At 39.2% G+C, this 19312-nt stretch overlaps 5 protein-coding genes across 6 annotated transcripts; 3 read left to right on the top strand and 2 right to left on the bottom strand.

Moving 5' to 3' along the window:
• The first annotated feature begins 166 nt into the window (after nucleotides 1–166).
• Nucleotides 167–8286, top strand: LOC112455710 (DNA-binding protein D-ETS-6-like). Its single transcript, XM_025017812.1, has 4 exons — nucleotides 167–2073; nucleotides 2146–2406; nucleotides 6825–7089; nucleotides 7293–8286. The coding sequence occupies exons 1-4, from the start codon at nucleotides 1713–1715 to the stop codon at nucleotides 7603–7605; spliced, it is 1200 nt and encodes a 399-aa protein (XP_024873580.1). The 5' UTR covers nucleotides 167–1712; the 3' UTR covers nucleotides 7606–8286.
• Nucleotides 8287–8772: 486 nt separating this feature from the next.
• On the top strand, nucleotides 8773–10264 carry LOC112455708 (40S ribosomal protein S12). Its single transcript, XM_025017811.1, has 5 exons — nucleotides 8773–8842; nucleotides 8976–9011; nucleotides 9369–9503; nucleotides 9704–9908; nucleotides 10157–10264. The coding sequence occupies exons 2-5, from the start codon at nucleotides 8995–8997 to the stop codon at nucleotides 10223–10225; spliced, it is 426 nt and encodes a 141-aa protein (XP_024873579.1). The 5' UTR covers nucleotides 8773–8842; nucleotides 8976–8994; the 3' UTR covers nucleotides 10226–10264.
• Nucleotides 10265–10366: 102 nt separating this feature from the next.
• LOC112455703 (zinc finger MYND domain-containing protein 10) lies at nucleotides 10367–13303 on the bottom strand. Its single transcript, XM_025017805.1, has 8 exons — nucleotides 12571–13303; nucleotides 12382–12490; nucleotides 11820–12112; nucleotides 11462–11667; nucleotides 11209–11378; nucleotides 10975–11118; nucleotides 10667–10899; nucleotides 10367–10577 (listed from the first exon to the last, which is right to left on the bottom strand). The coding sequence occupies exons 1-8, from the start codon at nucleotides 12666–12668 to the stop codon at nucleotides 10508–10510; spliced, it is 1323 nt and encodes a 440-aa protein (XP_024873573.1). The 5' UTR covers nucleotides 12669–13303; the 3' UTR covers nucleotides 10367–10507.
• LOC112455707 lies at nucleotides 13298–14766 on the bottom strand. 2 transcript variants are annotated; one of them, XM_025017810.1, is made up of 3 exons: nucleotides 14690–14766; nucleotides 14445–14601; nucleotides 13298–14338 (listed from the first exon to the last, which is right to left on the bottom strand). In XM_025017810.1, exons 2-3 carry the CDS (start codon nucleotides 14540–14542, stop codon nucleotides 14014–14016), a joined length of 423 nt encoding a protein of 140 aa, XP_024873578.1. In that variant the 5' UTR covers nucleotides 14543–14601; nucleotides 14690–14766; the 3' UTR covers nucleotides 13298–14013. The 2 variants fall into 2 exon arrangements, with proteins under 2 accessions (XP_024873578.1, XP_024873577.1); XM_025017809.1 differs by lacking the exon at nucleotides 14690–14766 and having other exon boundaries at nucleotides 14445–14668.
• A 229-nt stretch (nucleotides 14767–14995) lies between these two features.
• LOC112455702 (DET1 homolog) lies at nucleotides 14996–17887 on the top strand. The gene is made up of 8 exons (XM_025017804.1): nucleotides 14996–15422; nucleotides 15590–15727; nucleotides 15812–15956; nucleotides 16160–16268; nucleotides 16355–16547; nucleotides 16642–16925; nucleotides 17014–17220; nucleotides 17314–17887. Exons 1-8 carry the CDS (start codon nucleotides 15015–15017, stop codon nucleotides 17495–17497), a joined length of 1668 nt encoding a protein of 555 aa, XP_024873572.1. The 5' UTR covers nucleotides 14996–15014; the 3' UTR covers nucleotides 17498–17887.
• The last annotated feature ends 1425 nt before the right edge of the window (nucleotides 17888–19312 follow it).

A 19312-nucleotide genomic window follows, 5' to 3' on the forward strand; every position in this document is an offset into this window, starting at 1 on the left:
CTCAAATTTTTCTCAATCAACTTCAATTAAAACCGACGCAAATATATAGGATGAGTGTCTGGATCAAACCGTCGACTATACAAATCCTAATGATATATATATATATATATATATATATATATATATATATATATATATATAAAATTTAATTTTATAATGTCCTATTCTTTTGTGATTGTCTGTTATTAATCGATTTTAATAATTATTTCGTACTCATCCTACAAAAAAATATCTAAAACGATGTAAGAAACTAGTAGACTTAAGATATTTCCAATTTAGCATTACGTTAAGAAATTGTAACAAATGATAACGATGGCTGCTCATAAAATGTTTAATAAAGCATCACCAATCAAAGATCCTTGTTCTTCTGAGAAAAGTTTCTACATATAGTTTAAAGAATCTCAAACATTGTATAAAATTTCTTTTAAAATTTTTATCTAACGTTCTCGAAAATATCGCTTTGTCCAATATCGACGGATGATTATAATGGTGTGCTTTCTTATCTATATACAAAATTATACAAGTGAGAAATTTTATAATTTTCCGTTTAAAATATCTTCCACAAGAACATTACGTGTAAAAAAATAAAATTATGTTTATATATCGTTTTAATATGTCACGTTAAAGTGACCAATGGATCTATTGTAAAACTCGGATTGTATATTGCATCATAGATAAGGAAGGACATAAAAATGTTCTCGGAAATGTTCAAGTCATAGCATGACAAAAAACCGGCTGGCACAGGATGCGACATTAAATATATATTTTCAAGTATGATTAACACGCAGATCTAGGTCTCATTCAGGTCGACAAAAAAATCTACGCACATCTGTAACTCGCACTGAAAGCAAAAAGCAAACGTGCGGAAATTCTACAGAGTTCTTTCCTAACAGAGGTAGAACAGGAAAACGGGGGATCTATAATTTATAACAATTTATAACAAAAAAGATCTTCGCGCAAACGTACAATAGACCTTAAAGCTTATTGCTTTAAGGAATATTTTCAGATATCGCGAGATAAACTCTGCATCCTCTCTGTAACGCAACAATTTGATAAATTAAAAAAAATAAAGAAAGTTAAATAATTCATACTTGATTAACGCCAGGAAGCGGGATCGCACCGTCCGTGGGAATTGACAAAAACGAAAAAAGGGACATGAGTAAAGATGAGCAATCACAGCATTCACAGCGGTGAAGCGTGATTCAGCGGTCGACGATGCACGGAGCCCGCTCGGAGCAACTTGGCCGAGCGAGAGCGGCTGAGTGTACCGCTCTTCTGGGAATCCATATTTCGCCAATCGAGTCTCTGGTTCGGCCGTAGTTCGCCTCCTCCCGCCCGACCGATTTCGTTTCATTCAGGTCGACAACGACTAGATCGAAGCATCGTCTTGCGACGTGATTACGCGATGTGTTGTACCACGGCGATTAAGTTTTTTTACGTTTCGAGAAAAATAATTGAACGATCGATCGTGCGATCAAATAATTACTTAAATATTCGTAGCCAAAATGTGTGGAAGAAGAAAGTTACGGTGAATCTATATATCATATATTTATAGTATTTAAAGTGATTAAGTGCAATGTGAAAATGAACACGAGCATCGATCAGTCGATTAAGGCGCTAATTCGAGCCTAATCTCGGCGAAGACATCTCGCCGGACTTACAAAATGTAATTTTGCTGGAAACCACGTTTCGACGCCGAAATTTAGGTGAGAATGCTCAACGTTACTCGATGCGAGATGGCGACGATAAATGATCGATTCACGAAGAAAAATCGTGAATTCCTTCGTCGACGTGTGGACATTTCTCAAGATTCGGACACCGTGCATCAGATACCATCTGAAATGACGGACTCTGAATCAAATTCGGGATCGAAATCGAAATCGAAGAGGGGTAGTGATAAGAAAATACAAGTGTCCACGAGCTGCAGACAAACTCGTGCGATGCATTCGCAGGTGCATGGAATACCCAATATTGAAACCGTGGAACACAAAATCGCGTCGGAAAACGACGAGAAAAACAACGATGAAGATCCCGATAATCGTCCCGAATCTGAGCAAATTATGTTGCCGTCCGGTAAATATCTAATCGGCGAACGATGTGTGAAAGTATGGGAAATCCCGATAATTTCGGATCCTCGTCTTTCAGATCCGTCCAAGTGGAACTCGAGTCACATAAATGAATGGCTTCTATGGTGCGGTCGGACATTCGCTATTAGATCAGGATCCATCGCAGCGATACTCCCGTCGACCGGCGAGGAATTGTTGCGATTAACGCTACAAGACTGGCAGGATATCGGCGGAACGGCAGGTAGTATCTTAGCGAAACATTTGGCTCATCTTCATCTACAAGCCACTGGCGTGCGTACTCCGGGTTTACTGCAAGAAAACGAAAATAATGAGAAAACTGGTGAGTCTAAGCTCAAAATCACTATTTTCTTATTACGGATACTATTAAAGATTATGATTAATAAGATTAATATGTCAGTAATTTGAACCCAGGTCCAAATTTACATTTAAATTTAAAAGATGTTCGAAATAAATTCAGGTTTTCTGAAAAATAAAAATTTGGCTCGTTGGGCTATTTGGGTCATCGGAATAGTCCTAATAATTAAAAAAAAAGTTACTTTGGATAGATAAAATTATTCATATTCCATTTCTGATTCGGATTTTGGATTCTTCTAATATCTGAATTTTGATATATCAATTACTTCATCTAAAAATGACAGGATATAGTTTAGTCTTTTAAAATTAAATAAGTCCTTAATAAATTTTACCAGAATATAGTTTTCAAGATCTGCCACTGTGTTATCTATTCCTCACTTACTTCTAGGTATAATGTACGCTTAAAACAGGTCGTAATAACATTTTTTCTCTTGGCGATAATAACATCTTCGCGTTTACGTATATTAATTGCAAACATAAATCCAAAGCGATTCACGCTATAAATCTAAATGGTAAAGCTTTTAGGAAAGCTTAATAGGCATTTGGTCTTGGACCTGTCACGATTGAATGGAGAGTGACCGGAAAAGGCTAACCGTTCCCCAAGGGCCGATTCTGGTCCAACTGGAGCTTATCTAAAGCTTTAACGATGGCGGCGATCTATTACAGATAAACGCGGTCCGGCAGGAAAGTAAATATCGGTATCGTCGAACGGATAGTTTCGCCCCAGACTTTCTTTCATCACCTCTGTCGCTCGCATGACCCGAGGGAAAAAAGCAACATATGTGCCGAAACGTCCGAACATTTTGTATAAAATCGAGGCGATTGAGTAAGAAAGCGATAACCCGAGGAATAAAAGAGAACAGCCTACCAAGATCGAGCCAAATTTCATTTCATACGAAAAGAGATTTCTACGAGGGTGGAGTGTGGTATTTAAACAAACATTTTATATAATCATGTTTAGCAGTAACAAGAGTAATACAATATAGACAGTATAATACATTATATTAGAATTGGTCTCGACTGCGTAGAGTCACAATAAAGCACGAGAAAACGAGGTGAAAAAAAGAACCGTAATTTCCCTTTGTCTATGCTCTATTCGTCCCTCTTTTTCGTATACGGAATACACTTTCGAGCACCATCTCCTCGGACGTAGAGGAAGAAAAGCGAAAAGTGAGAGGTACCGAACTGTGGCAGCGTAAGCCTCCGAGATATATCGTCCGTTTGAATAACGTTGCAGCTCTCTTTCTCTCTCTCTCTCTCTCTCTCCTTCCCTCCTTCTCTGCCTCCCTTTCTCTCTCGTTTTCAATGTGTGCGTCGGCCCATCTCGCCCCGGCAGCAGCCGTTTATTAAACGAATCAGTGTTATCGCGGTGAGAGAGTCCTCATGAATAAACCATCGAGTGTTTAGGGCAGCGGAAAGGTGGTGCCACGAGGGGTTACGAGCTTGCCGCGCGACCGCTTTTACCCCTCTTTCAGCTCTCCTCCGGGGGCAGGCTCTAACGGGCTCGGGGGTGGTAAGCTCGCCGCGGGGCGCGACTATATTGTTTTCGTGATGAGCGGCAAACGTTCTCTGGATCTTGAATGTATACGGGATAATTTTACGCGTCGCATCTCCGTCACACGTCGCTTAAACTTCTCGCCTTGTGTGTGCGGCATGCACTTTGTATCTAAGCATACATGCACACGTGTAAAATATGTGCATCCACGATATCCTCGAATGAATCCATTCGAGCCTGCCCTTCGAGCACTTTATGTCATCTTTAGCACAACAGTCGAATAGTAAAATAAAATTTTTCACATTCTCCCTTCCTCTCTTTTTTTCTTTTGCGTATCATAGTCGAGTTGGCGCATCTGTAATATATGAAAGCGTTGTATGTATATACGAATCTTTTTATATCGTTACAGTCCTTTGTTAAAATTCAAATTTCGCACCACGTTTCCGTATCTTTCTATTCTTGTCGATTAGTCTGAAATGCAACGTAATTCTTGGCAATGCACACCATTGTTCATTAATGTTACAGAGACTGGAAAATATAAATATTTTCTAAGTTGACTCAACTAGTATAGACAATAACAGATGCGATAATATTTAATATGAGAATCTCCATTAAAACTTCTTTTATAATTATAACATAAGCACCGACGTCTATAAAGAACAATCACTTCAACAGAGAGTTCTGTGCTAGATCATTTTCATAAAAATGTACAAAAGGACTTTAAAGTTTTTTTTTTGTGTTCTGTATCGGACGAAAGAGGGGCGAGCATATATTGTACACTTTTAGTTTACGTCTCCGTAAGTCAGATGAAATAATATAAAATAATAATACGAATGTACGTAATCTATTCAAAAATTTTCCAATTTTTTTACAATAGCGCGTCCACACAATTACCACGTCTTGCTATTGTGATTAATTATCATGCTACATCGAGAGAAATTTCTTTGGGAGGCACAAGTTTCTTCGTTTTAGTGCAAAACTCATAAATCAGTATTAATGCATTGACGCGTTATCGCGATGGAGGACTCCGGATGTTTCTCCACAAATATCTCGGACCTTTTTCTCCTGACATTCTTTCGTAGACGTTTCACACAACACCTCAAGATAATACTACCGATTCACTATTTGTTAATAAGCTGCTCGTGCGTGTGTGTGTGAAACTCAGTCATTTTAAAAATTGCAAAACACAGACAAGCTCATATACAAAAAAAGCTATACAGTACGATAACTAATCACAACAGAAAGACGCGATAAACGGGAGATTATTTATTAAGACCGCTGCTGTAATAGTCTGCGGTCCACTTGACGCTACAAATGCTTTGAAACGTTCTTCTTCTCCTTCTGTCTTCATTGGTAGAAAAGAGAAGAGGAATACTTCAAAGCATTTGTAGCGTCAAGTGGACCGCAGCCATAGACAGCACCGCTTATCGCATTTATCAGCGTGACATGTTGGCGATATATTATAAAAGTTCAGAAAATTTTTAAACAGACGACGTATATTCAAGTTTTTGCAGAAATGTGATCTAAAAAGAAACGATTGCTCCGAACAAGCGCTTGAGAGACCCATTTACGAGAGAAGAAATTTCGAATAAATTTATTTAACTTTGGCCGTCTCACTCGAGATCTCGAAAAGATACTTGAGTAAATTTCGAAAGAGAAAAAGAGACGACAACTATAGGTAAGTACTCTAAAGCGCAGTACGTCAGAAGAGGGGGTGTAAAGGTATTCCGTTCTTACCAAGACCAAGAGTGGGGTGCGCGAAGGGCTGAAATAACCAGGGGCAAAGGTCGCTCAGTCGCTCTCTGCCCACTGACTGGCGGGGTTTTATTCCAAATGCATTTACCTTTCGTTTGACGATTGATGTTGCATTGTGGCGTGCGTGGGTGTACTTGTCTGAGATGTGTAGAACGTCATCGATATCAGTGAAATGAATCTCAATTGATATTCCCTGATTTGTATCCATTATTTTGCGAGACAGTTGGTTCGCGATGAAGCTGTTCGTGCTACGTTCGCTCGTGTGACCGTCCGAGCCCCTGTAAAATTAGTTTCTATTATTATTCGGCCGACACGAGAAATCCATAACGATGCATGCTCTTTCTCTTTTCAAATCAAAAAGATGTAAAATCGCGATAAACATTAAGACTGCAAGATGATCGTCATGCTGAAAACGCAAGAAAACGAATCCTCAATGCGCGGAATAACTCTTCAGAGATGATAGGCTTGTCGTTTATCGGTTTCCGAAAGCGCACAGGATTAGGCTAAAATAGTTTAATTCGGCGCGTAATGTGGAGAATTCAGACGCATCCTTTACATCTTCAGCAGGACACCAGATTGCACCCTTCGGCCGCTGCGATTTTTTATAATGGTAAATTCAGAAAGACAAGAAATTAAATTTTTGAAAATACTGTCGCAAGCATATCATCCTCGTCGCTCTGTATTTACGGGTAACGTTGCAACGCGTTCAATGCAGAAAAAAAAATCATTTGCGCGTAACGAATACAATAGCTATTAAGACTGTAAAAAATAGAATATTATATATAATAAAACTTTAGTGTAGAGAAAGGATATTGGAATAATTGCTCGGGTTCTCAAATACTCTCGTAAGAAAAGATATTGAAATAATTGCTCGGGTTCTCATATACTCTCGTAAGAAAATCTAAACCGATAATCATCGTAAATCTTTCTCGGATCTTGTAAACATGACGGAATATTTACGTGGACAATACGGAAATACAGGATAAAAATCCGTGTCAGTCAGAACGAGAAGACAAGTGTACTGGGGAAAGCCGGCGATCCATCGTTCTGTCTCTCACGGTCTAAACGACTCGATCTCAAGAATGCCTCGAGAACGGGGTTTGGTGCATGCGTGTTCCGTTTTCTGCTCGCAGATAGGTTCAGCCTCCTACAACGGACTTGCTCGCTGATTGGATCAACGGCTGGAGCCAGTGCCTCGGGGGCGGTCGGAGGCGGACAGGTTCAGCTCTGGCAATTCCTGCTGGAACTGCTCTCGGATTCGTCTAACTCGTCCTGTATCGCGTGGGAGGGCTCGAACGGGGAATTCAAGCTCACCGATCCGGACGAGGTCGCGCGTCGTTGGGGCGAGCGCAAGAGCAAGCCTAACATGAATTACGACAAGCTGTCACGCGCGTTGAGGTAATGTCATAAACAGATATATGACACAATCGTACATATCATATCGTTCACCTGTCTTTCCTCTTCCACATATCTCATAGATCTCATCTTCACCAGATCTCTCTCAAGATTCTTGTAGATTCAAAAATTTTGACCGCTTTGAAACGTGCTTTTCCACATGCTACGCAGCGCTGTTAAGAGAAAGAACATTTGTTATTTCGCAGATATTACTACGACAAGAATATAATGACGAAAGTTCATGGTAAACGTTACGCTTACAAGTTCGATTTTCACGGTTTGAGAATGGCTTGTCAGTCGCAAGCCGGCATCATGTTGGAAGCATCAACGTCGTCGCGTGTAACAAATACGAGCTGTCATCCTCATCATCAGACTCATCGCTTATATCCAGTGGGATCTGCTCAGCACTCCGTATCGTCCTCATTACAAACGGAACCGTCGCCTTCCAATCAGCAGCAGCCGCCGCCACCACTGCCACCACCGCACTATTGGTCATATCGATATTCACCACCGAAATAACATTGTCTTCAATCATTGTTAGATATAAGATTATGTTGGCCGATGTCAACTTGAGTGGATGATAGCTCTTTTGATTCCTTCTCCTCTCTCTTTCATTCTTATCTTAGACATATTGCCACTATTTTTTCATATTTTGAACTCAGAAATGACTAGATATATTATATAAGATTTTTATTGCCTGAAAGACAATAGAAATCTTACAAAAATATTCACGATTGAGCAATGAACATAAATACCGTTATAATGAGATCAAAGATGACAAAAATATTAACCAGTAATGATTGACAGTGATATCAATGATTCGAATCTAATCATTTCTAGCTGAGGAATGTTAGAATAATACAGTTAATTTCGTCTCAGTTCTCATTGGCAATCGACACGTCGTAGGGATGAACTGTACATACATAATGACTATTGATGATAATAGTATACTAACGTGAAATATTTCAGACGTTTAAAGTGTGGCAATCATTGGGATTCCCTCCGTATTCTTTCACAATCATGCTCCGAGATGTGCAAACCTGTAAATATACATACACGAAGCAATACAGCACATTCTTATTTCCTCGTTATCACGACTACTACTCTTGTAGGATCTACTATATCTTAGTAGATTCTATACTAACTCGTTATTAACTATAATACTTTTATAGAATCGTATACTCGCAATGTATATTTTGTAAACACGACTTTCTATCTAATAAATATAATGTAGAAAATAAAAGTCTCTCACATTGTGTAAACCGATTAAAAATAAAGACGTCGAGGCATCGCTAGTTTGACTGCTCGTAGAAATGGTAAACAAAACGTATGTCATCTGGCCTGGCGCAAATCTTAATTCGACACTCCCTGCGATTATCTATCTGCAAATAATCACTTATGATTACGCAATCACGAGAAGGCATGCCGTAAGCAACGAAGCAATTCTAAACGGCGCTAAATTGTGATTAATAATACCGTTTTGGAGGATGCAATTCGGCTCGACGCGATCCGAAATATTCGTGTGTTTATCACCGTTGGCGCGAACACGTAACTCTAAAGACCGTCGATAGAAAGCGCGACACGCTTTCGACAGTTTCGACCAATCGTCGGTAACTTTACCATCTCGGGCCGGATGCCGTAGATGTCTCCACGTGCCAACATGTCGGCCAGTCGAAAACGCGCGTGGCGTCGCCCGTGGTAGCGCATGCTCAGATCCCCCGGTGCTCGATAACTCCTCTTCGCTCTGCCAGAAAAGGTAAACCGGACCACGCTGGATGCTAGCGATTAAAATCCATTCGTTACGTTACGATCGTCACGTATCTTGCCCGCGAAAACGCGGGAATGTGTTTCCTAGAGCGAGAATAATAACGTCTCATATTTATTTCCAGCTCTCCGGCTCGCTCAAACATGTCTGACGTGGAAAAGTGAGTATACTACGGTGCCTTCAGCTTCTCCATGCCTTCCCCGTTTGTTGCGCGACTAGATTTGGTAGATTAACGAAATCACGAGTGCACAAAGCTGCACGGACTCGCAGGAAATGTTTAGTAACAGGGAAAAAAGTTTCACGTGTAGTAAATGCACTTACATTGTATAATAATTGGGTAAACTTTCATTATTGAGAAATATCAATAGAAAAATTTTTCAAGCATGTAAAAAAATATATGCATGGTCTATGACAGTTAACAAATGGGGATAATAAAACAATATATGTATATTCATGTATTGATAAAACGAGCTTTGAATAATATTGTCACATTCAATATAAAATTATTTATTTATAGCGACGATGTGCCATCCGCGATGACAGCGGGTGGTAATATGGACGTTAATACTGCGCTGCAAGAAGTTCTAAAGAACTCTCTTATTCACGACGGCGTTGTGCATGGGCTCCATGAAGCTGCTAAAGCTTTAGACAAGTAAGTTACAGAAATATGAAGATCGATTATAATAGAATTATAATTAGATGTATGTATGGTGGGAAACAGGAGCTTTTTCCTTTGAAATGAATCTGATTGATACATCCTGTTGTCTGCACCTTTCTGCTCTAACACACAAGACAAATATGTCATAAATGTTAAAAACCAATCGTTTTAATGATGGGTCTTTTGTATTCCAGGAGGCAAGCCATGCTCTGCATCTTGGCAGATAATTGCGACGAACCGATGTACAAGAAATTGGTTCAAGCATTATGCAATGAACATCAAATTCCGCTGATAAAAGTAGACAATAACAAAAAGTTAGGTGAATGGGCTGGCTTGTGTAAAATTGATAGCGCAGGCAAAGCGCGCAAAGTTGTTGGCTGCTCGTGCGTCGTCATAAAGGTAGGCTATATTGGAACTTTAAAACTTTTTTGTTCTCCTTTCTCGTAAAATTTGTTGTAATTAACAGCATATTAAAGAGATAATTATAAAACATCGCACATATGATGATAATTGGGCTCCCTCTACTGAGTAGAACCCATAAAATAAACAGACCATGCTGTTATTATGCCTTGCTGATATAATTTTTGTTAACGTTTTCTTCTCTGTCATTGTTATTCCATTATTGAGTAAGCGTTCATTGCTTTTAGGATTTTGGTGAAGACACACCAGCTAAGGACGTTCTAATGGAATATCTTAAACAAAGCGCTGTACATTAACATCTTTTAATAAAATATTTGACATAAACTAAAATATGATACATTTGTTTCTGAAATTTCTTTCTTAGAATTTCCGTTAAGATATATATAAGTATAAATATTGCAACAATTTTTTCCCTAATAAATTTCAAAATGCGCAAAAATTGAGATTATCCTCACTGAAAAGTGTTGCAACCTTTATGTCCATGATTATAATATTACATAATTTAAAAGAGAACATATAAAGAGATATATTTTATATAGATGAATACATATATTCTTAGTAGTGAAGACTCTATGTTATCATTGTTTAGTTTCCGTTGTCATATTGCAAATATTCTTGTGATTTTCCCAATCTTTCACTTGACATTCTCTACAATAAAAAGAATTATCAACACTATGTTACTCTTGAATGCGTTTAACGTAACTTCTTAGTAAATCCTCAAAGTATTTCTCATATACCTGCTGCAATACCAAGCTTCCTTGCATCTGGAACATCGTTTCTTAGACGGTTCATGACATAACGAACACTTTTTCGCTTCTATACGATCTAACTTCTCCAAATCGTAGACGTCGCTTAAAATTTGCGCAGCATCTTTGATGTAACTCGTATCCGTTGTAAATAGGTATTTGGACTGATGCCTAGCCAATTTCTTCCACTTTTTATGATATTTTTCCAAAATAGTTGACTTTATCTATATTTAATGTATTTAATCTTGTATAATTGATAATCACACACACAACAAAAGAATAAGAAATAACGAATGTACCTGCGGTATAACTTCCACACGAACCGGGCAGGTTGAGTCTGAGGATGGCATCGCCGGCGATATGTTTAAGTAGGATAACCATCTCTTAAGTTCTATTAAAGGAGCGATTTGATCGAGTACATCTTCATGCAAATGTCTTTGCAACTAAGACATAGAATTAAAAATTCTACTTAAAATCGTAAATTATATTTATGATATAATTATCGACATGAGTATCGAGATGATAATTAGTACCTTTGATAGCTGGGACAACCTGTGCTCTGTGATTTCATAGTACGGAGAACATTTCGGATTAAGAAGTAATTCTCGCAAACCGAACCATACCTGTCCCTCTCTCTTATTCATTTTTCCAATTTCATTCGCCTTAATTTTCCTCCAGCTGGCTTCATACGTCATCGCCTCACCTGCACGAAGATTAATGACAACTCAGCTATTTATCGTCATATTTCGTTAGGACACGCTATAAACGGAAAATGGATGTTATTACCATCCTCATTTTGTTTCTTCCACGGTTGACTTTCTATCAGCTGCGCCAACAAGTACGGAATGTCGTGGATCGCCAGCATACGCGAAACTGCGCAAAGGGGTAAGCTATCCAAAATTTCAATTAGATAGTGAAGAATCGAGATACACCGCATCCCAATGTCGAACTCGAATGCCTTCTGCTTCTCCACTATTTCTTCCAAACAAGAACTGGCGGAAAGTATGCGTGATCAACAAATTCGGTATTCATAAAAATTTTTAATGTACACTGTAATATGTGCATAAATAATACAAATACGCATCTCTGCCAAGTTTATTTTACAATCTGCTGTATCTGCAGTTAAAACAGAATAATATCTTACTTGGCGTCTTTGATTTCAGATTTCTCATATATTTCTATGGTTTTTCCATCAAGGAGCGTCGTTACACGTTGAACGGTGTAATCGATGAGATCGATCACCATGTCGTCCACCGTTTGCGCACCTTCGCAATGAAATAATATATTTTCCAATAACGAAACCACGATAACTTCGTGATAAAGTACACTGTACAACATGAATGTATTTGTCGGCTCGTCATTGAGATCAATCAGAAGCGGAAACACCTTATGCTTCCATATGTCGATTTGTATAGCTTCGTAGACAAGAATAGGAATCTAAAAACAGCTCGATTCAAAGAACTGATATCGTAACAGAGATAATTGTGCTGAAATATAATTTCCCGTGATTTGCTTACATAGAAAGAACAATTATAATTATTCTTTCTACGTATTATAATTATATGTTATTAAGTATTATTAAATTTATAACTATTAAAAATTGTATTTCGGCACATTTATCTCTCTTTTCCTTCTGCTTGCGATGTATATATGCAAATATTGCTTCACTCGTTGTATTTTACAAATCGTTGCTCCTAATTATTTACTTTCTTTAACGAGATAAACCATTCCATGACGCTCTCCTCGCGCAGTCCAATTATCTCAAGCACACTCTGCTGGTTTAGCAACGCCAGTTTCTTATGGAACTCCAGCCAGCTGAAAGATACTCGTACGTTTTCACATTGATTTCTAAATTGTACCGAATGACAAGAAAATATGCGAAAGTGCGAATTTACTTTTTGGTACCGATGTTCTCCAAGTCTGAAACATTCAAGCTTTGCACGAAGGCCTCGATTTCCCACGGCGGTATTATGTATTCCATCTGATCTGCCATTCTTTCGGGAAGAGAGAACGGCTTTCTCGAATATCCCCGCGTTTAGATTTTTCAGAATAATTAACGTTCTCTCCGTTTACTAATATCTCGCGCGCAAAAAATAAGTAAGTCTTCTCACGCGTGCAAGAGTACGTTTGATCAATAAATCGTATCCATGTATTTTTATGCAGAAATTGTATATCTATTTTGTCTGCAACTTCGCGGCAGTGATGCGAAACACAAATAAGGTAAAAATGAGAAAAAGATATCCTGTCTCGAGCTAAGATCAAAAAGCGCGTAACATTATTTTGTTTTTATATTATATAAATACATAAATATTTACAACGTGTAATAATGTCTACTCGGAGGGGGGGGGGTCCTGTCCCCCGGGGTATTTCTCTGTAAATAAATAATATACGTGTAATTTTATTATTTCAATTTGTATCACAAATTTTATTTACGTGGTTTTTTATTGCTTTAACATTTTTTAAATTTCGTGCTACATTAGAGGCTAATATTTGATTAGCTGCTCCGTATTCGGTCGTCGTTAACAACCTCTGCGATAAACTCAAGTAGTTAGCTTATTTTAATAAAAAAAAAAAATTAAAGATATATAATAATATAACAAAACTAAAAAGTTGTTAAATACACATACACAATATATTCATTACATGTATTAAATCTTACATTTATTTGTATTTATTTTACCATTATTATAATTTTCTTAGGACCTACGATTCTCTCCTCATAACAAAACGCGCCGTAATGGAATGGACACGTAAAACTAATTGCGTTGTGAATTATTATCTTGTGTAAACCGAAATAATTACATACATTTTACTTCGCTGACGTTTGAAAATTTTTAACTTGTTTCTTTAACTAGCTCCTGTTGCAGAGCTTGCAGCTGATTCGCTAATAACAGTAATTCCTCGATTCGTTGAGAATCCTCGCTAACATCGTTGTTTTTGGGAGATGATGATTTTGACTCCTCTCCGGAACGCTGCAACTCCATTTCCAAGTGACTGACATTTCATCAGTGATTAGCCCTTTCAAGCTGGGCTTTCAAGAAGGAGTTGGGGGGGAAAAAAAATATAATTCCCTGGAGCAAACTATTACCGACAAAGAGATAGAGTTGCTTTGTCGGTAATAGTTTGCTCCAGGGAATTATATTTTGTCGTAGCTTCATGCAACTGCGATTCCAAACGAGATGTTGCTCGTTCCTGAGCGTAATGCGACGGCGACGGCTCCAAACGACGGCGCATCGCTTCGATTTGGAACACTTGCTCAGTTTAATTAACCTTCTTCACGAAAACTACGTCTGATCTGAGTTCTCTATGCGTGTCATATTGTGGCATTTGATTACTAATTAGAACGCATGTCTGCAGTTTCTTTCTTCGCATCTGAAGAAAATTTGCCAAAGTTTCAGTACATTCCTGACCATTGGATCATTGGTATCTATGTTGTCATCATCTTGTTCTTTCAAATCAGACACACTTTCTGAGACATCTGTACATCCTTCTTTCAAATTTGTTTTTCTATTGCTGCCTAACTCATCGTTACTTTGCTCCCGTGCACCATCCATCTCTTCATCTTCAGCATCTTCGTTGGAGCCTTCATTTCCCACATCTTTACTCATATTATCGTCCTCGTCACTGTATATATCTTTCCTCGAAATTTTTTTACCAGCATACCTGCGTTAACAATATGAATAAATTGTGACATTTTCAAGATTTTATTTACATACTAATTCTTTTATCTTTCACATGTGCAAATATAAAATACTATTATAAAATTTACCTCTTATCCACTTTTTCCAAGGCATCAACATTTTGTCTGCATATTTTAGATAGCCGAAATTCGTCGTCTGAGACATCGCTCTTGATGTACGGTTCCATTACTTTTGCTTTCGTATCTTCCTGCTCTTCATCTGAGCCGAAATCCGGTTTCGTTGTAACTAAAGCATTTATTTTGTCGTACCATTGAACTATAACCATTTCGTACTAGTCAAAAGTCAAGATATACCCGAGCAATGCCGAACATACCCGAAGCCGCCCGAAGGTAGTGGAATAATAAACATGGCGCGAGGCGCGAGCGCGAGTGCCGCGAGTCCGTCCGTCTGACCTCGAGACCGTGGTTCTGTCTCGGGGGTTAACCTGGTTTAACCTTCCTTCAGTTCCTTCAAACTTGCATGTCTCGACCCGGGACGACGTCGTCGGCAGTAAACGACGTTACGCTTGACAGGGACGATGCGTCGCACGTAGTATCGGCGTTTTTTCACCGCGACAGACGGACGCCGCGCTCGTGCAACATTATCGTCGCGCGATGAACTCGTAGCGGCTACGAGTCCGGAGTCGTAGGTCGCGTGGGATGGCGGTGCGGGAGAGCAAGATCGAGTCCGTGGCGGATCCCTGTCCCGTCAATCCCCGTAGGATCGGCCCGCAAAATGTGGTGCTGCGCCTCAGGCGTAGGGAGACGATGGGCTGCCCGTACCCGGGCACCCACGTACACTGCGCGAGGCAATTCTATCAGAATGTCTTTCCCAACTTCACCGTGATGAACGTGGAGAAACCGCCGTGTTTCCTGCGCAAGTTTAGCCCGGACGGGAGGTACTTGGTGGCGTTCAGCGCGGATCAGACGTCGCTCGAGGTGTACGAGTACCGCGGAGCGCCGGCCGCCGCGGACTTGTTGGCCGACTGCGAAGGCGAGTACATCGGCCACAAGAACGACGACTGTAGCTTTCACATACGAAGTAATATCTTCGCGCGATTTTTCAAGGTACTGGATACTAACCGACTCCGCGCGGCGTACGCCTTTACTTTGCGGATTGTAAAGTTTAAGGAAAAGAAAAGAGAAAGAGCGAGAAAGGGGGGTGGGAGGGGGAGAGAGAGAGTAAAATGGAAAACCGGTGAAATTGGTGTACCAGCTCTGAAACGTATTTGTAGGTGAAGTGGATTATAAATGTAGTAGAAAGCAACCAGCAATTGAACAGAGAATGCAGTCTATTCACCGATGACGCTCGATACGTAATCGTGGGCTCGGCCGCTCATATCCCTGAGGACTTGAGGCCCCACTTTTATCAGGTAGCAAAAGATTCCTAATTACTTTCACGTAGGATTAGTATTCCTTCTCGAAAAGTAGCTTGACCAAATGTTATTTCTTTTAAGATTTACTCCAACAACGAGGCACTGACACCAAATCCTAGATCGCCGCTTGAAGATTACAGCTTGCACCTAGTTGATTTAAGGGGCGGAAAGCTGTGCGATACTAGACATTTTAAAGTCGACAAAATTTATCTGTCGCATAATCAAGGTATACGAACGATAGTTGAATCACTACTTATCTGACCAAATGGGGTTTAGCGTTAGACGAATGTAACTTGCCAAAAAGAGCAAAGATTTTTAATTACTCAACTACTTTTGTTAAAACACATAGGAAATATTTTATTGCATTAATGGTCAGCTAAACGATTAACAACATACTGAGCTTAGGAATATATTTCTTTTTCTACACAGGTCTGTATTTATACAAAGATATTTTAGCAGTTTTGTCTGTACAGCATCAAACCATACATATTTTTCAAATCCTTGATGGGATGTTCATTAATGTAAGGACAATAGGAAGGTATATTGAACATAAAGTTTATCTTACTAAACGTTACAATTATTAACAACTTGAAGAATACAATACAAATGACGTATGTGTTACAGGTTTTGCATGGAAGATGACGCGTATTTAGTGACAAGTGCTTTTCCTGGGACTAATTGTCGGCCATTTAAGGATGTTGCAATAAATAGTCTGAAACACAGATTACTGGTATACTTGTACAAAAGAGCGGAATATATAAGCTATGTAACGAACGATCCTTATGAACTAAGGAGATTTTATCAATATTTCGATCAGGTATTTGAAGATATTTTTATTTTTTGTTACTTAAACTCTTTTACGATTGCTGATAGGTAATTTGCCAAGCAGCTAATTGAATAAAATGTTTCAGCTAAATTCACTACGAATGTGGAAGATGCAGCTGTTAGATACGAATCATATCTTGGTGAGGTACGCGAGCGAAGAAGTGGCGACGTTGCAAGCAAACGAACCAAACGCGCAGCCGGCTTTGTTAGTGGTTTACGACATGGTTATGGCAAAAATTTTGGCGGCTTACGATAACGCGTCGACTCAATTGTTAACCCAATTCGAAAACTTTAGCGACTTCTTCAGAAATGCCAGAATGAGCACGGATTGTCAGTACATGTGTTCGCCTTCTAATAACATATATGCCAGGTATGTGACATCTTGCATTTTGATATTAACACACACGTGCAATACATGTTCGAACAATTTAAAAATCAAGTACCCCTTGTTTTTCCAGATTGTTGCAGCAGAGATTCAAACAAACGATAATAAGCGCTAGATACGGAGGCGTTACCGAAGCCACGAAGAGGCTGCTCGCTCAGTTACCAATATGCGCGCAATCCTACTCGAGTTCTCCGTACTTAGATCTATCGTTATTTTGTTACGATGACAAATGGGTGTCCATGATGGAACGTCCCAAAGCGTGCGGGGAACATCCAATACGGTTGGCGACTCATTTTTACTCTGGCGACAAAAAATTATTTGAGAAAACCAATTTCTGCCTGTGTGTTATTGCTAGTTTCCTTTCTCTTTGCAGCTTCTATGCACGCGATTCGGGTCTCTTAAAATTCAGGATGTACGCCGGCATGCTGGGACGAACAGCACCAACGGTTGCGAGACGATTAGTCGCATTCACGTTCCACCCAACGGACCCATTCGCAATTTCGGTGCAACGTACTAATGCAGAATATATTGTCAGTTTTCATGTTAGGCACGTCTAGGTCTTCCCTTTCTCAATATATGTTTTACTAACGTACAAACGGATTTCTTACGACGTTTCGCAAGAATTGTTAAGATCGCTGCCGCTAAAGTACAAAACGGAGTTTACTTTTCGACTAAAACTATGTTACAGCGCGATCATGCAGAGTTAAATAGATTCAAAGACTATCACGACTATATATTAGTATATAAGAATGTGAGAAATGACGATGAAATGTAGTTTAATATACTTTTAATACAATTAAAAATCAAGAAGTGAGATTCTTAAAAAAAAATGCAAGACATCTGAGTTGTAGCATTACTATTGTAATTGCAGTGTCGCCCATGAAGGAAAATTTTAGTTTGTCCTTGTGTGAAATATGAGTTTCCGAAGAGAATTGCCATTCATTTCATACTCTTTTTTTGACTTTTTCTAATCCTTGTTTGAATTTCCGGCTCAATATAGAGCCAAAGTACCACGCTTTAAAGAGAAAACATCAAATAGGGTATAGATATGCCCTCGTAATACAAAAATATTTCTTTTAACCATATCCTCTTTAACCGAGGAATTCTCTCTTAAGCAAAGGTATATATATTTCTTTTTGATCCAGCTCTTTCCTTTATAATCAGGGATGCTTCTGCTTAAACAAGAAATTGTGGGATGAAGGCCGGATCAGGATTAAGGGGATGCTGGAGCCGTAGCCGAACTCGATCGGCGTCGGTAAAGAAGACCGGCGAACTATATCTGTCCTTGTATAGACAAAGATATAGACAAGGATAGCACGCTACATTGCACGCACACATACGCACGATGCACACCGACATTATACTTTTATATTACGCTTCCAAATCTTGATTTGGGGGGTTTATCGATGTTTTTCTTGTTGTGCAATTCGGGGAAACTTGTTTTCGCGTTCGTACCAATGGTATATCTCTTATATGAAATACATCTTGTGACGAGCTGACAGCTCGCCGCAATTCGAGACGCCATATTGGGATAAGAGTAGGATAAGGAAATCTGTACTTCCGTAATTTTTTCTCGTTTTCTATATAAAATCGGAGTTTCCCCGAATCATTAATGTATGTACTGCAATTCTGGAGAAGGATTTTTAATTCTGTCAAATTAATACGACGCTACGTGCCGACAAAAAATGCCGGTAAAACAGACGGCTCCAGCATCCCCTTAAACCCAGAACCGCGATTCTGTAACTCGTTATATATTGGCGGGAAAATCTTGATTATTTTATTATTATTATTTTAAGTTCTGATTAATAATTAGTAATATGAAAGATTCTGTAGCATTTTTCCATAAAGGGGCACCAATTTATAACGATCGTAACCAATCAGAACACGCGCCGAGAACGCTATGGCTGTCATCCATTGGGTGCATCAGAGGGTCGATTGTGTATCTTGCTTCTTGAAATAAAGTGAAAATTACAAAAGTGAACAGATTTACTAAATTTCAACAAATAATAAAATCGCAGATATTCTAATGAATTTCCTCACTTTTCTACTAACTTTTTGTGATATATGCAATTGACCCCCAGCTCTCGGTCTATTTCATTCGTAGTCTATGGCGATGTCTGCTAGCATTTTTTCACTACCGCTTACGCCATTGTCCGTCCACCATCTTGCAACACTATGCACCATGGGATACGTGGACAGTGTGGACACGCGAGACGCGAGAACAAGTTAAAACTGGACGTGTATCTGCCTACGCGGCGTACAATTGACCGATTTCCGATTCTCGTGATTATTCTCGTGTCCGATTTCGAAGTAATCGCGTCGCGCATATTACCACCGGCACCCGGAACGCCGGTGGCGAGAGTGGAACGCAC

This window comes from Temnothorax curvispinosus, unplaced genomic scaffold (genome assembly GCF_003070985.1).
Source record: "Temnothorax curvispinosus isolate PA1 unplaced genomic scaffold, ASM307098v1 QBEX01006326.1, whole genome shotgun sequence".
NCBI lineage: Eukaryota > Metazoa > Arthropoda > Insecta > Hymenoptera > Formicidae > Temnothorax > Temnothorax curvispinosus.

Excerpts from the sequence above, each read along its gene's own strand:
- LOC112455710 (XM_025017812.1), top strand. The coding sequence starts at position 1,713 with ATGCTCAACGTTACTCGATGCGAGATGGCGACGATAAATGATCGATTC. Across the intron at positions 2,074-2,145 it reads GCAAATTATGTTGCCGTCCG|ATCCGTCCAAGTGGAACTCG; the intron begins GTAAATATCTAA and ends CTCGTCTTTCAG. Across the intron at positions 2,407-6,824 it reads CGAAAATAATGAGAAAACTG|ATAGGTTCAGCCTCCTACAA; the intron begins GTGAGTCTAAGC and ends TTCTGCTCGCAG.
- LOC112455708 (XM_025017811.1), top strand. Across the intron at positions 9,504-9,703 it reads GCTGCTAAAGCTTTAGACAA|GAGGCAAGCCATGCTCTGCA; the intron begins GTAAGTTACAGA and ends TTTGTATTCCAG. Across the intron at positions 9,909-10,156 it reads GCTCGTGCGTCGTCATAAAG|GATTTTGGTGAAGACACACC; the intron begins GTAGGCTATATT and ends CATTGCTTTTAG.
- LOC112455703 (XM_025017805.1), bottom strand. The coding sequence starts at position 12,668 with ATGGCAGATCAGATGGAATACATAATACCGCCGTGGGAAATCGAGGCC. Across the intron at positions 12,491-12,570 it reads GAGAACATCGGTACCAAAAA|CTGGCTGGAGTTCCATAAGA; the intron begins GTAAATTCGCAC and ends AGTATCTTTCAG. Across the intron at positions 10,900-10,974 it reads GTGTGGAAGTTATACCGCAG|ATAAAGTCAACTATTTTGGA; the intron begins GTACATTCGTTA and ends CATTAAATATAG.
- LOC112455707 (XM_025017809.1), bottom strand. The coding sequence starts at position 14,641 with ATGGTTATAGTTCAATGGTACGACAAAATAAATGCTTTAGTTACAACG. Across the intron at positions 14,339-14,444 it reads TTGGAAAAAGTGGATAAGAG|GTATGCTGGTAAAAAAATTT; the intron begins GTAAATTTTATA and ends TTGTTAACGCAG.
- LOC112455702 (XM_025017804.1), top strand. The coding sequence starts at position 15,015 with ATGGCGGTGCGGGAGAGCAAGATCGAGTCCGTGGCGGATCCCTGTCCC. Across the intron at positions 16,269-16,354 it reads AATGTAAGGACAATAGGAAG|GTTTTGCATGGAAGATGACG; the intron begins GTATATTGAACA and ends TATGTGTTACAG. Across the intron at positions 16,548-16,641 it reads TTTATCAATATTTCGATCAG|CTAAATTCACTACGAATGTG; the intron begins GTATTTGAAGAT and ends AAAATGTTTCAG.